The sequence below is a fragment of the Sinocyclocheilus rhinocerous genome, unplaced genomic scaffold (genome assembly GCF_001515625.1).
Source record: "Sinocyclocheilus rhinocerous isolate Xijiao unplaced genomic scaffold, SAMN03320098_v1.1 scaffold3738, whole genome shotgun sequence".
NCBI classification, from domain to species: domain Eukaryota; kingdom Metazoa; phylum Chordata; class Actinopteri; order Cypriniformes; family Cyprinidae; genus Sinocyclocheilus; species Sinocyclocheilus rhinocerous.
Window position 1 is genome coordinate 91,198 of NW_015654497.1, and position 13,667 is coordinate 104,864.

The window sequence follows — 13,667 nt, forward strand, 5'->3', positions numbered from 1 at the left end:
GTCCGTCCTCCTCCTGAGCCTCCTCCCTAGTTCCCACCCACTCCCCTCCCCATGTTGTTTCTACGGTGCGAGGACGCACCTTCCGGGAGGGGGGAGTAATGTCACGCCCCTGGACTCATTGTGTTGTGTTTTCCCTCCCTAGGTGTGCCGTGTTCCCTTTAATAAGTCATTCCTTGCACCTGTGTTTTCCCAATCACCCAGTGTTTAAAAACCCTAGTCCTTTCAGTTGGTTTTTGTCGGAGATTGAACGTCAACCCCTGTGTTTCCTGTGTTCCCAGCTGCCAAGTGTTACTTCCTGGATATTCTGAATTAAAAGACTATTGTTGTTCGTGTACTCCTGTTCTCCTCACTCCGCGCCATAGGCTAAAGTGTGACAGTTATCACATTGGTTTAATCTTTTTTTCAACTTGTTTTCTTTCAATTAGCACAGGTTTTGTATTTCTTTTTGGAACTGATTGATTATAGGCCTCATTAACCTGAGCTTATGCACCCCAGTTTTTAAATGAATATTGCCAAAATTATTCATAATGAGAGGTTTACATTTTTAAAAGCCTGGTTATTTTTGACTGAGAACATCAAATTAGGTGAAAGATTTTCAACACAGCACAAGGGTTAAGTCGTTGAGTCATTTTTTTAAAATTCTGCTAAATGTTAACACAAACTACTCTGTAATCTTCAATGTAATGTCTGATTGTTTATTTCACTGATTATTTCTAGACAAGCAAATTTGCAACCAGTGAGCAAAATTTATGAATATACTAAATACATTTAGAAAATAATAATAATAAAAAAAATAATTGAAGAATAACCCGAGGTTTGCATGAAAAAAAAGTTCATGTTATTGTATTTGACAGTCCAGTTCAAATCTCTAATAAGGGAGCCATGGCACAGCTGCTTCTTGGTGATGCAACTGTTACAAAACAAATTTAAAATTTAAAAATGTGAAAATACCAAAGCCACCAAATATTCTGTAATTAAATGACCTAAAACTGTATCTGTGAATTCTGAAATATTGTATGCATTATAAGCCTGTGTATTTTTCTGTATTTTTATTTGTATAGTCCTTATTTAAATTTGCATTTTGTTTACAATGAACAGATTTGCTTAGATTATTCAAACAAGGACTTGATAAGAATGTGAATCCTCATCAATATGTGTGTGGTCAAGGTTAAGAGGTCAAATCTCACGGTATGAGATCAAAAGTTGTGCCAGATATGAAGAACAGAAGAGTTTGGTGTTTATGGTCTCACAACAAGTTTTGTATTAATCTGTGTTGCCCCATTTTGTCTTGTCTGTTCTGTGTCATTACAGTAAATGAGCAATAAAAACAATAGTTCACATGAAATATTATACATGAAATATTAACAAGACATTACAAGATAACACTTTAAAATTTTGATCTATACGAAATTGATAGACTTATTTTTTTGCCTCCACAAAACATGTTTTGTTTAACCAGTGGGTGGTATTTGCTTGGAAAGCTGCTCCTTGTTGTGAAATGATCGGTGTGCGTCACCTTTCAGAAACTGGGAGTACAGCTGAATTTATTCCCACTTGTTTGCATTTTGGTTGCTGACACACATAAGCTTGAGACTAATAGAGAGGGCACTGTCCTTGGCACGGTCATCAACGAAAAACAGCAGCAAGATCAGTACACCAAAGTTTCCAGATTACATAAACAATCTCTAAAATAAAGAAATAAAAATATTTATAACCCGTTTAGCAGGAAGTGGGAAGAAATACACCTCACTAATTGTCCAGTCCGTTATTGAATCACCAAGTTGGAGGCGTAGTGTCGTTAAAAAAGCTTTCCTCACCCTATCCTAGATTATTCCAAATACACCTGTGAGAACCCACACCCTCTCAAACATACTAAATGACATGTGTCTATGTCCATGCATGACACAGTCTCAATCTTTTTCAGAACTTGGTTTTAGGGCTCTTGATAAACATTCAAAAACAGCAATTTCAAACTGAATAATTTAGCACATTTCTGCAGATCTCATGCACATTTTTAATGGTTTGATATTCTGTCCCATGATATAGCCTAGCAGTTTTTTTTTCTGCAGTGCATGTCAAATGTTATGTCACACCTTTAACGGTCAACCACTGAAAGTGATTATAAGTCATTTTATGCAAATGCTGTAATGTCGGCATTATTCATTTACTGTATGCACTTTTATTTTTAATCTACAAATTATACTAAACATTTAATTATTTCTGGATGGAATGCAAATGTTAAATAATATTTTGATTATTATATTATAATATACATATATGTAGATAAAGAGAAAATGTCCTTACATCTTTTTCAAACCCTCACTTATTTATTTATTTATTTATTTACATACTTACTTTTTTAAAGTTTATAATAGCTTTCAAGTATGACAATATTTTTATAATGTATTTTAATTTAAGAACAAGGGTTAAGTCACTGAAATAAATCATGACTGCCTGAATACGGATTCTAAGTCTTTAATGTCTTAATTTCATTTCATTTCATGCTTGTATTGTATAGTGCTGTATAATTTATTAGATTTTTTTAGTTTAATTAAATGTTTTTGTTATTATTATTATTATTATTGTTATTTTACTTTTTCAAGTTTACCATAGTTTTTAAAGTATAACAATATTTTTTACTGTGGATTTTAATAGTTTAAGATGTTTGAGGAACAAGGGTTAAAAGACATTGAAATAAATAACTGCCTGATTACTTTTAATGTGACCTTCATTTATTTTATTTACTTATTTTTTATTATTATTATTTCACTTCATATTAAAATGTTCTAGGACTTTTAATGTGATCTTTGTTAATTTAATTTAATTTAATTTAATTTAATTTTATTTTATTGTTTGCTTTTATTTTATTGTTTTCCAATGCATAAAAGTCATAACTTGAGTGATTAATACAGCTTGTTTGTCAAAGTAATCTTTGCAAACAACAAAAAAAGTGGGAAAAAAAGTGACTTAAGTAAACCAGTCCACTTACTTGTTACACAACACAAGAGGAAATCGATCCCTAATTATCCAACTCTTCATACCAGTTGCTCAACTTTCCTTCCCTTGGTGTGGTAGGACAGGGAGGAGGCAGAGGTGTATAAAAGTGCGCACTTGTGTGATGGGATCAATGGGCGAGTTCTCTGCGCATGTGCTGGACTAACTGCACAGGATGCTGCTGTCGCTACTCCCGCCGCCGCTGCTGCTGCTGCTGCTGCAATGGTCGATCACAAGTGGAGCCACCGATCCGTAAGAACCTTTATGATTATTATCTTCACAAATACAAGATAACAAGAAGGTCCGCAGGTCGAGGACCAGACGAATGTCTTCCACAACTACAATAGACACTGATGAAAAGTTTAGGACAACTGCACTTTTGTGTTCTCACGTGCAACACACTGTAAACATTTTATTTTTAGATTTACGGTAAAAACGTACTGTAAGAGAGACACAGTGGCGATGTTGCAAGCATTACGAGGAGCGTTTTTGTGACCGTACATTAAAGAATATTAAAATATGCCATTTTAGCTATTAAATCTGTGAGTTAAAGCAATATTGGCCTATCCAACAACTCAATAACGACAACACAGTGTTACCCATACAAACACATAACACCATCAGTATCACACATAACGCTAAATAATGCTAAACTAATAACTGAAAATACAGAATAGAATCAAATGTCAAGGTTTGTGCAGGGAATTCTGGGACTGCCCAATAAATTACAAGGCTTTACCTTTAATTAGTTTACTAGGCTACTTAAAAAAGTACAATATAATATATAACTACACTACTGATTAAACGTTTGGAATAGTTACGTTTTTAAAAAATGTAAAAAAACAAAAAAAACAAAAAACATTAATATTATGAAGCATTATTAATGCCATTTATTCCTGTGATGCAAAGCTGAATTTTCAGCATCATTACTCCAGTCTTCAGTGTCACATGATCCTTCAGAAATCATTCTAATATGCTGATTTGCCGCTCAGGCAACATTTCTTTCTTTTTAAGCAATTAATACTTCTGTTCAGCAATGACACATTAACTTTTATCAAAAGTGTCATTTGTTATGTTACAGAAGACTCTATTTCCAATAAATGCTGTTCTTTTGAACTTTCTATTCATCTATTCATCATGTTTTTTCACAAAAATATTAAATAGTAAAATCTGTCTTGAACTTTGATAATAAGAACTATTTTTAATAATTGAGCACCAGTAATAATGGATACAAATTGAGCAGCACCCGCATATTAGAATGATTTCTGAAGGATCATGTGACTGAAGACTGGAGTAATGATGCTGAAAATTCAGCTTTGCATCACTGGAATAAATTACATTTTTAAATATATTCAAATAAACACTTTTTACATTTTAAATTGTAATATTATTTCACAATATTACTGTTTTTACAGTAATCATTAAATAAATGATCAAATAAATTGTTCAAATAAATGCAGCCTTTGTGACTTGCAGACTTCTTTCAAAAACATAAAAAATCATAATTATTCCAAGCTTTTGACCAGTAGTCAAAAAGTAAAATATAAATGTTATTATTATATTTGTTTAAATTATATTGTAATGCAACACTATATGTATTGTCTGGTTAAATATAATATGATTTTCTTTTTAATTCTGAGGTAATTCATAATAGATAATAGTGTCACATTTATACTGCACCAACCACTTACACAAGGTTTTTTTTTTTTTTTTTTACACTGCAAGTGCAGCCATCCCTAAAGACACCCAATGAACGTTCCAGGCACAGTTACAGAAATTCAGAGTCACTTCCTCAACTGTGCATTCACCCAAAACAACCCCAGGCTCATGCAACACTAAGCGTATGCTTTTAAAAGCATTTTATTGTCATTGTATGGTTTATGCAAGTCTCTAAATGTATTTCTTTGTGTTTTGTCTTCTTTTAGCATATACCTGGTGACAGTCACTTCCCAGGTGGTGGGTGGCAAGACAGAGACTCTGTGTGCACAGATCCACGAGCCCAAAGAACCGCTTTCTATAGTGGTAACTTTGAGGACTGACAATCGCAATCTGACCATTCTACAACAGGGCTCAATTAAAAAGGATTTCTACAAATGTGTCCCTTTTAAGGTCAGTATACTCAGTATAGTGTAACAGAATAGAGAGTAAATCGACTGTACTTACAGTACAGTACAGTACAGTGGTGTATCTTGTAATGCTATGGAGGTCATGGCCCTTTCCTACATCATGTCTGTACAACACTTATAAATTTACATTAAGGTTAAAGAGGTTAAAATACAGTTAACGTGCTAGTAAAACCCTAAAACTTTCATTTATCATTCATCTTGCATATATGTTTCACTACTGAATTGTTCAGCGGTCCCTGCAGTCTTGATGTTGCTTTCAAACCTATAGTCTGCAGTCTGTAAGTGGATTTATACGCTCAATATTTTCTTGATTTGTATTTTCCAGGTCCCTGTAGTCACTGTAGAGTCTGTGGCATCCGTCGATGTTGCAATCCAAGGGGCCAAAACATCCCTGAACAAAATCACTAAGATCCTCATAAATCCCCCCCAAAATCTTCTTTTCATCCAATCAGACAAGCCTATCTACAAGCCTGGACAAACAAGTAATACTTCTCTTTGTAAATTATTCCAAAATAGTTTAAGTTGTCAGTTCTCATTTGTTCTTATTAATATGAGCCTGTGAGTCTTTCTGTATTGCATACTTTATGTGTAAATATTCTTTCTGGAAATCTCTCTTCACCAGTTAAATTTCGCATTGTGTCTCTGGATTCCAATTTCTTGCCTCACAATCAAGTGGTAAATTGAATTTAATTTATGTGAAAATTATTTCATATATAAATATATTATTGTTCTTTTGACCTAACTGAAATGATTTTCTTCTGTCTTTCTTTTGCAGTTTCGAACTGTAGAACTCCGGGTAAAATCCTTCAAGCAGCCATGATCTGTTCATTGTTTGTTACTTTACTTAAATGCAGGTTGATTCCACTGTAGGCTTTTTCATTATGTGCCACTCTTGTTTAGGACCCTTATTCAAATCGCATTGGTCAGTGGTTGAATCGGACCACAAGGATTGGTATTTTGGATCTGTCCCACTCCATGTCTCCAGAAGCCTCTCAGGGTTACTACACGATCACTGCTTGGGATGATAAGAACCAACAAATATCACATGGCTTTGAAATTAAAGAATATGGTCAGAACCAGGATTCAACTTTTGCCAGTCCAATACTGATCAGCTTTTAAAGTGTACAATTTTTTAAAGTATTTTTTTTCCCACATGCATGTTTTAGTTCTGCCAAAATATGAAGTGAACATCGATTTTCCATCCATTATAACCACCCAGGACAAAGTGGTCACTCTGAAAGTTTGTGCAAAGTAAGAATTTTTTTTTTTACAAATAATCATTTATTTGCAGATAAATGAGGTGCATACCTGTGTTTCAGTTATATGTTCAGCCTGATGAAATACTTTTTTCACTCTCTTTAGATACACTTATGGCAAGCCTGTGCTGGGGTCTGTGAATGCTGAAGTGTGCAGCCAGATCTATGGTTATTATTGGCGGAGACCTTTCCCTGACATGGTTAACGTATGCAAGAAATATTCAATGACGGTGCGTTACCCTCTGCACACACAAAAATGTTACCTTTTGGGCTTGTAATCCTAAAAGCACTGTACTAATTAGCATTTATCCTCTTAAACATCTTTAAATATCATAAGGTCCCAATTACAAGAAATAGCAATGAGCTGATATTACTGTATTGTATTATTCAATATTACACCTAAAGTGTATATATTTTAGGCAACTTCCATAATGCTGGTCGGTGTTTTCGGCAGTACACTTCAAGTTAAAATGTTAAAGTAAAGGTTAAAGTCTTAAACCATATTTCAGAGACAATAGAAGTAATTAAGATGTACTTCAGTCCTACTTAGTGGGTAAACAATAATTAAAAATAATAATTTAAACTATAAAACATTCATCATTTCATTTAATTGCAATTAACATGCACTTAAGTGTCCGAAAACATTACATTCAGTTTGCATTTAAGTGTATCTTACAACTCTAATTCCAAATAAGGTGGGACGCTGTGTAAAATGTAAGTAAAAACATAATTTTTAAATTTACTTTTTACACCGCATCTCAGCTTTTTGGAATTAGGGTTATATAAAGTACATTTATATATTTCTGTAATAAGTACTCCTTTAAAATGACATGTATGCCAAAGTGTACTTTTTCACAATGGTCCATATTGCAACATATTTAAGAAGTCCAAATAATCATTTTCTTTTCATTCTTATTCATTCAGACTGATAAGACTGGCTGTGGGTCTCGGGTGATAAATATGACAGAATTGGGCTTGACTTCAGGAGGGTCTTTGCAAGTGAATTGTAATGTGGAAGAGTCTGGAACAGGTGAGAGTGTAGAACAAACGGCTGTTGTCCATTTTTATTCAGCAAAATAGAGTAATGAAACATGGTCTTTTGTTCCTCCAGGGATAACTATGCAGGGTTCTACCTCAGCTCAGTTTACCAGTGATTATGTCTATGTTAACTTTGAGGACACACCAGATACATACAGGCCTGGCATGGCCTTTAAAGGAAAGGTAACGGCTAGCTTGAAGTCATTAGCTTTGCTACTAATTATTGAGCAAATGCTTCCAAAGCAACTCTACAGTACACATGTTTTTATAACCATCTTTATAAAAAGTTCATAACTGTACCATAACTGTTATTTTTGTCCGACTTTGTACAATGCAGCATTAATAAACAACCTATTTAGCAGTTAGCATAGCCATATTGTGTACAGGAAGTGTTACTTTTGTTTGTGAGCTAATCATTTTGTCTTTTTTTTTTTTTTTTTTTTACAGTTTGTGGTTACTAATTCCCAGTCCAGACCAATGAAAAATGAGCCAGTTATTGTATATGCACATTATGATGATAAAAGTATCAATGTGACACTGACGACAGACATCAATGGTACTGCCCACTTCTCCTTCAACACTTTGGATTGGTCAGAAAAACCTGTGCAATTACAGGTTAGAGGTGTTTTTGTTTTCTAACATGATGTTTATGTATATAATTCGGGTATCGATTTTTAAACTTTTTTTTATTAGGTCCATCATAAGGGAGGTATAGAACGGACTGATTTTGAGGCTTTTAGATATTATCCATCAGGCTATCACTACGTAAGACCCTTTCACTCCAAAAGCAAAAGTTTCCTGATGTTGACGAAGGCTCCAGAGAAGCTCAGCTGTAACAGTGATGCAACAGTGATGGCCAGTTACATCATCCAGGGCAGTGCACTCAGAACAGGCCAGAAAACCTTGGATTTCTTCTACATTGTATGTTTAACACTGACACTCTTTTTTATTTGTCCATCAATTGCTTGGTCATTTGTTTTAATGCTCAACATGGTCTTTTACCTTTTTTTTTTTTTTTTAAGGAAGCATGATATACCAGCACCATATTAGTTTTTAGCCAATATTAAAGATTTATTTGATTATCTGTGTAGGTTTATATTGGAACCTTATATTATGTATAACTTATAAATATAATTGTATATGCTGATTTTCCCAGTTGTTACGTTTAGATGAATGCCCTCTTACATTTGATTTTAAAAACACTAAAAATTGAATAGCATTGTTAAAAGTAATTTTAAGCAAATCTCAAAATTAAGATCAGTTTTTCATACTGTACTATATATTATAATGTTATAATATAACTTAATTTTTTATTAAAGTTTATTTAGACAAAATAGTCCAGACTTTTAATATTGACCATTTATTGCTGCCATAATATGAAAATAGTTAGCAGGACTGGACAGAATTTCAATATTTGTGGTTTCCTACCTTTTTTGGTAGATAAAACAGAATTTTTCTTGAAGGTTTCCTAAATCTTGTAGCTATTATCACGAAAGAGAAAATATGATGAAAAAAAATCACAATGCTAGTGAAGCTGTAGAACACAGAATTACATCAATTGTAATTATCTACCTGCACTCCAGGTCTTGTCCAGAGGCAGCATGGCTCAAAATGGTCGTTTGTCTGTGAGTGTGAACACCGGGAGAGGTACACAGCTCTTTTACATTAGCAATCACTTTGTTGTCTTATTGTCTAAGAATATTTATATGGTCTTTGTACATTGTGCTTCAGCATGCACTTTTTTGTTTCCACAAATGCTCTCTCTCTTTCATAAAAGAAAACAAAGGAGAACTGACATTCTCACTGAAGAGCACGGCAGCTCTGACTCCATACGCTCAGGTGGTGGTTTACACAGTTCTTCCCAATGGAGAAGCTGTAGCAGACAGTATGAACTTCCCCATTGAAGAATGTTTGCCAAACAAGGTCAGAAAATCACACATGAAATCTCATTTTAGAACTCAGTGTGCCCTTCAAGCTTTTATGTGTTTTTTTTTTTTTCATTTTGTATTTATTTATCATTAATGTGTGATGAGAGCGTGCCTGTGCTTTTACAGGTGTCCTTAAAGTTCTCGTCTCCCACCGCACTACCTGGAGAGAGGACATCTCTTAACCTGAAAGCCAGCCCTGACTCCTTGTGCTCCGTGCGGGCCATTGATCAGAGTGTGCTGCTGTTGAGACCAGAGGCCGAGCTGAATGCAGCCTCTGTATGTTAAACCATAATGCACATTACAACTATAACTAGCTGATCATCTTTATTTAAAGATATGGGTCAGGGACGTGGCACTATATATATCAAATTTGATTAATTTTCAAAAATGAGTCAAATACACTTCTTTCACAATAAGCATGTTTTTAATTTCTCAATTAAAATTTATTTTGATAATTTTTGGGGAGTAAAAAATGAAGTAAAAATGTCAGAGTGTGAAGTAACAAATGTGAGTGATACAACTGTCCCAATATTGAAGAAGAAAAAAAAAGCCTCATTAAAAGAATATAATTTCTAATAAGAAACTTTTAAGTAGGTTAACATAATCTTTTATATCATTAAATATTTTAACAATATTTAAAAAAAAATATTTAAACAAAATTGAAAAAAAAAAAACTTCTACATGTATTTATTTTTTAGAAATAATATAAATATAATATAAATAAATAATGCAACATTTTATTATTTGGAAAAAAAATTCAACAATGCTTCACTGCTTATTAATATTTTAAAGACAAAACTCATGTGGTGTCAGGAAAATATGTTATTAATTTTTACTTGGGTAAACCACATGACATTAGAAATATTTTTATTTGTTAAAAAATATTTTAACAAAATATTTTAATATTAAAAAAATATTTTAATAAAAATATTGCTCCACTGCTTATTAATATTTGTAAAAACTGAATTCATATGGTGTAACGAAAATATGTTATTAATTTTTACTTGGTGGATACACTACATGACATTTTTAGAATCATTAAATTGAAACATTTTTTTGAAAATTATATAAATGTTTTTTAACCACATAAAATATATATAAATACAAAAAGTACATTTCTGGAATATGTGTAATAAAGTAGATTTTTATATTATTTATTTATTTATTATGGACAATTATAGCAATTTTTTTTTTTGTTTGTTTGTGATTATTAGGTAATTGTCTTGTCACTGCTATGGTTCAATATATGTTATTACTCTACAGGTCCTTCGAATGTTACCAGTCCAGATTTCGTCAGGTTACCCATACAACATTGAGGAGTGGGAGTCTAACCCCTGCCGACATCCCTGGGAGATAATCCCTTTTGCTGAACCTGCGAGGCGCAAGCGCTCCTCCATCTATTACCCTTACTACGACAACAAAAATGATGTCTACAACATCTTTAGAGTAAGATACGCAACATGTCCCATTTCTTATTTCAGAGGTCCTCCAGTGTCATCTGAGTCTCACTGTACACTATTCATCTTACACACAGTAACATACTGTAACACTTACCTTTTCCTAGGGAGTTGGAATCAGAATCACTACCAACTCTGATGTGAAAGCACCTGTTGTTTGTCGTTATTATAAGACAATGTTTAAGGAAGGTAAGTAACTTGATTTTTTTAGGATTTGGAAATGCCCTTTTTATCTGATTTTATTTACAAACTATCAATTCAAACAGCTGCTGTGGACGATGGTTTGCGCAGAGACTTTGACGGGCCAGAGATAGGGTTTGGTTCAAAAGTGTCAAAACCTGCTCAGAAGATCCGCAAATTCTTTCCAGAAACCTGGATATGGGATCTTATACCTGTGGGGTATGTATCTTGCACCATGGCACTACTGTATATACTGTATACATCACAGTCCTTTTTAATTATGCAGAAAAAAAAAATTTATATTGGGGGGGAAAAAATGTAACAACTGCTTCTGTGCTTTTTAATATTTTGAAAACTTTCTAAAATACAAAATTCATATTTTTTCTTTCACCAGGAGATCGGGATCTGTGGATGTCGCAAAGATTGTCCCGGACACCATCACTAAATGGGCAGCAGGAGCTTTCTGCACATCCCCTGTCGGGTTTGGAGTGGCCCCCAAGACTGATCTCACTGCTTTCAAGCCCTTCTTTGTGAGCCTCACGCTCCCCTACTCTCTTATCCGTGAGGAGACGTTCACTCTTAAAGCTTCTGTATTCAACTACCTCCCCAAATGTATCATGGTAAGCCCCCTTAATGTGTTTACTTGTTTGTCCTGGAATGGTTTTGCAAGTGTTTGTAGTAAAAGCATTTTTCCTGTAGGCTGCCACTGTACAAACCTCTCTCTTTTAATAAAGGTGAAGGTCACGCTGGCAGACTCACCGCAGTTCACAGCTCAACCGTGTAGAGGCTGCACATACACTCAGTGTGTTTGCTCTGAAGAGAGCAAAACCTTCCAGTGGATTATTACACCATCTGTACTGGGTAAGCCAGAGACTATGACTTCTATATGAGCAAAAACAAACATAAATTTGATTTTTTATTTCAATTTGATTCCCTAAACGGAAAAGCTTATTTTATGTTTGATCATGTTTGTACCAGGACACGGTATTACACTTATAATAGGAATGTCTTAAAGTCCGTTCATCCAAAAATGAAAATTCTGTCATCATTTACTCGCCCTCATGTTGTTCCAAACCTGTATGAATTTCTTTCTTCTGCTGATACAAAAGATATTTCAATTTGATTCCCTAAACGGAAAAGCTTATTTTATGTTTGACCATGTTTGTACCAGGACACGGTATTACACTTATAATAGGAATGTCTTAAAGTCCGTTCATCCAAAAATGAAAATTCTGTCATCATTTACTCGCCCTCATGTTGTTCCAAACCTGTATGAATTTCTTTCTTCTGCTGATACAAAAGATATTTTGAAGAATGTTGGTAACCAAACATGGAAAGACATGGAGGTGAGTAAAAGATGACAGAATTTTCTTTTCGGGTGGACTATCCTTTTACCACGTCCTGCCTTGACTGTCACAGATTTGTTTACTATTACCGGTCCCAGGGGTACTTTGTTTCTTCTGTAACTTAACTTTCTTCTGCAACCGCTGTCACTGGTGTATGTGTGTTTTACAGGAAAGGTGAACATTACAGTGCGCGCTGAGGCGGTGCAGAGCCGAGAACTGTGTGGCAATGAAGTGGTGACTTTGCCGGACAGGGGCAGAACTGATACTGTGATGCACAGCGTTCTGGTGGAGGTACGTGCCTTTACTGTATGTGAGCTTTCTGAAACCATGTGACTTTTCAACATTCGCTCTTCAACATAAACATGCTAACAAGTCAACAGGAAATAAAAATGTACTAAATGTATTTTATTAATACATATTTCTAGTCATAATGTGTTGCAACAGTGCACATTATTCTAAAGAAAAAACACATTATTCTAAAGCTATTTAATATAGCTATTAAATTATAATATTTCATATTTCAATAGCTATTTCTGTATTGTTTTGAGTCTTAAAATTAGTTAAAAGTGATTTAGTGACACATACTACTAAGTTTATGAAAGTAATATATTAATGCATATATTTTTTATTATAATTTAAGAGTTTATAATTTTATCTATCTATCTATCTATCTGTCTGTCTGTCTGTCTGTCTGTGTCTATCTATTTGCTTTTTTGTTTTGCTTTAAAAATACAATTGAAACTGTTATTATTACCCATATATTTCTCAGGCAGAGGGAACTAAGCAGTCAATCACTCAGAATGAACTCATCTGCTTAACAGGTTAGTGGCATTACAGTGTCTTGTGTTGTCTATTAAAATAATAATTTAAATTTGAATTATTCCAGCTTTAATAGAAGTTAACCGCTGTAACATGCTGTCAGTTACCACATGCCACAGATAATAATTTTGAGCTTCAGTTTGTTAAAATAAGCAAAAATCCATTTTACAGTAATGCACTCACAGTGGAAGTCAATGATGCAAGTTTTTATTGCATTGGATAAATATATAGTTCAGTCATGAAACTCTAGATGGAACAGGCGACTGGTTGTTAATGTAACCGATGATATTCAGAGAGTTAAATGACTTGGCACAAGCTGATTGGTTCATGCTGCATATGCAGCCAATGAGCTTACTGCCTTGCATTTATATGGCTGGCTAGCATTCACTAGAGATTCCTGCAGCACGCTTTCAGAGTTTCTCTGAAACCCTCCACCTTCCCCAGCTCCACCTGTATAGATCTGCTACGGGTTATTTTATATGCTATTTGTGCAGCAGCAGCATGTCTTAAATACTCACGGCAC

General features: G+C 34.0%; 1 protein-coding gene across 1 annotated transcript in view; it reads left to right on the forward strand.

Annotated features, from left to right (window-relative positions):
* The first annotated feature begins 3,141 nt into the window (after positions 1–3,141).
* Positions 3,142–13,667, forward strand: part of LOC107717187 (alpha-2-macroglobulin-like protein 1) — an 18,945-nt gene continuing 8,419 nt past the window's right edge. Inside the window, exons 1-22 of the mRNA XM_016523867.1 lie at positions 3,142–3,246; positions 4,920–5,103; positions 5,446–5,602; positions 5,743–5,795; positions 5,896–5,916; positions 6,021–6,189; positions 6,287–6,371; positions 6,483–6,606; positions 7,301–7,406; positions 7,488–7,597; positions 7,862–8,029; positions 8,108–8,335; positions 8,998–9,061; positions 9,192–9,337; positions 9,469–9,618; positions 10,606–10,788; positions 10,907–10,988; positions 11,066–11,198; positions 11,374–11,599; positions 11,714–11,840; positions 12,495–12,616; positions 13,095–13,146. Of these exons, the coding sequence (XP_016379353.1) occupies positions 3,170–3,246; positions 4,920–5,103; positions 5,446–5,602; positions 5,743–5,795; positions 5,896–5,916; positions 6,021–6,189; positions 6,287–6,371; positions 6,483–6,606; positions 7,301–7,406; positions 7,488–7,597; positions 7,862–8,029; positions 8,108–8,335; positions 8,998–9,061; positions 9,192–9,337; positions 9,469–9,618; positions 10,606–10,788; positions 10,907–10,988; positions 11,066–11,198; positions 11,374–11,599; positions 11,714–11,840; positions 12,495–12,616; positions 13,095–13,146 (2,767 nt within the window). The 5' untranslated portion in view covers positions 3,142–3,169. The remainder of the gene's footprint in view (positions 3,247–4,919; positions 5,104–5,445; positions 5,603–5,742; positions 5,796–5,895; positions 5,917–6,020; positions 6,190–6,286; positions 6,372–6,482; positions 6,607–7,300; positions 7,407–7,487; positions 7,598–7,861; positions 8,030–8,107; positions 8,336–8,997; positions 9,062–9,191; positions 9,338–9,468; positions 9,619–10,605; positions 10,789–10,906; positions 10,989–11,065; positions 11,199–11,373; positions 11,600–11,713; positions 11,841–12,494; positions 12,617–13,094; positions 13,147–13,667) is intronic.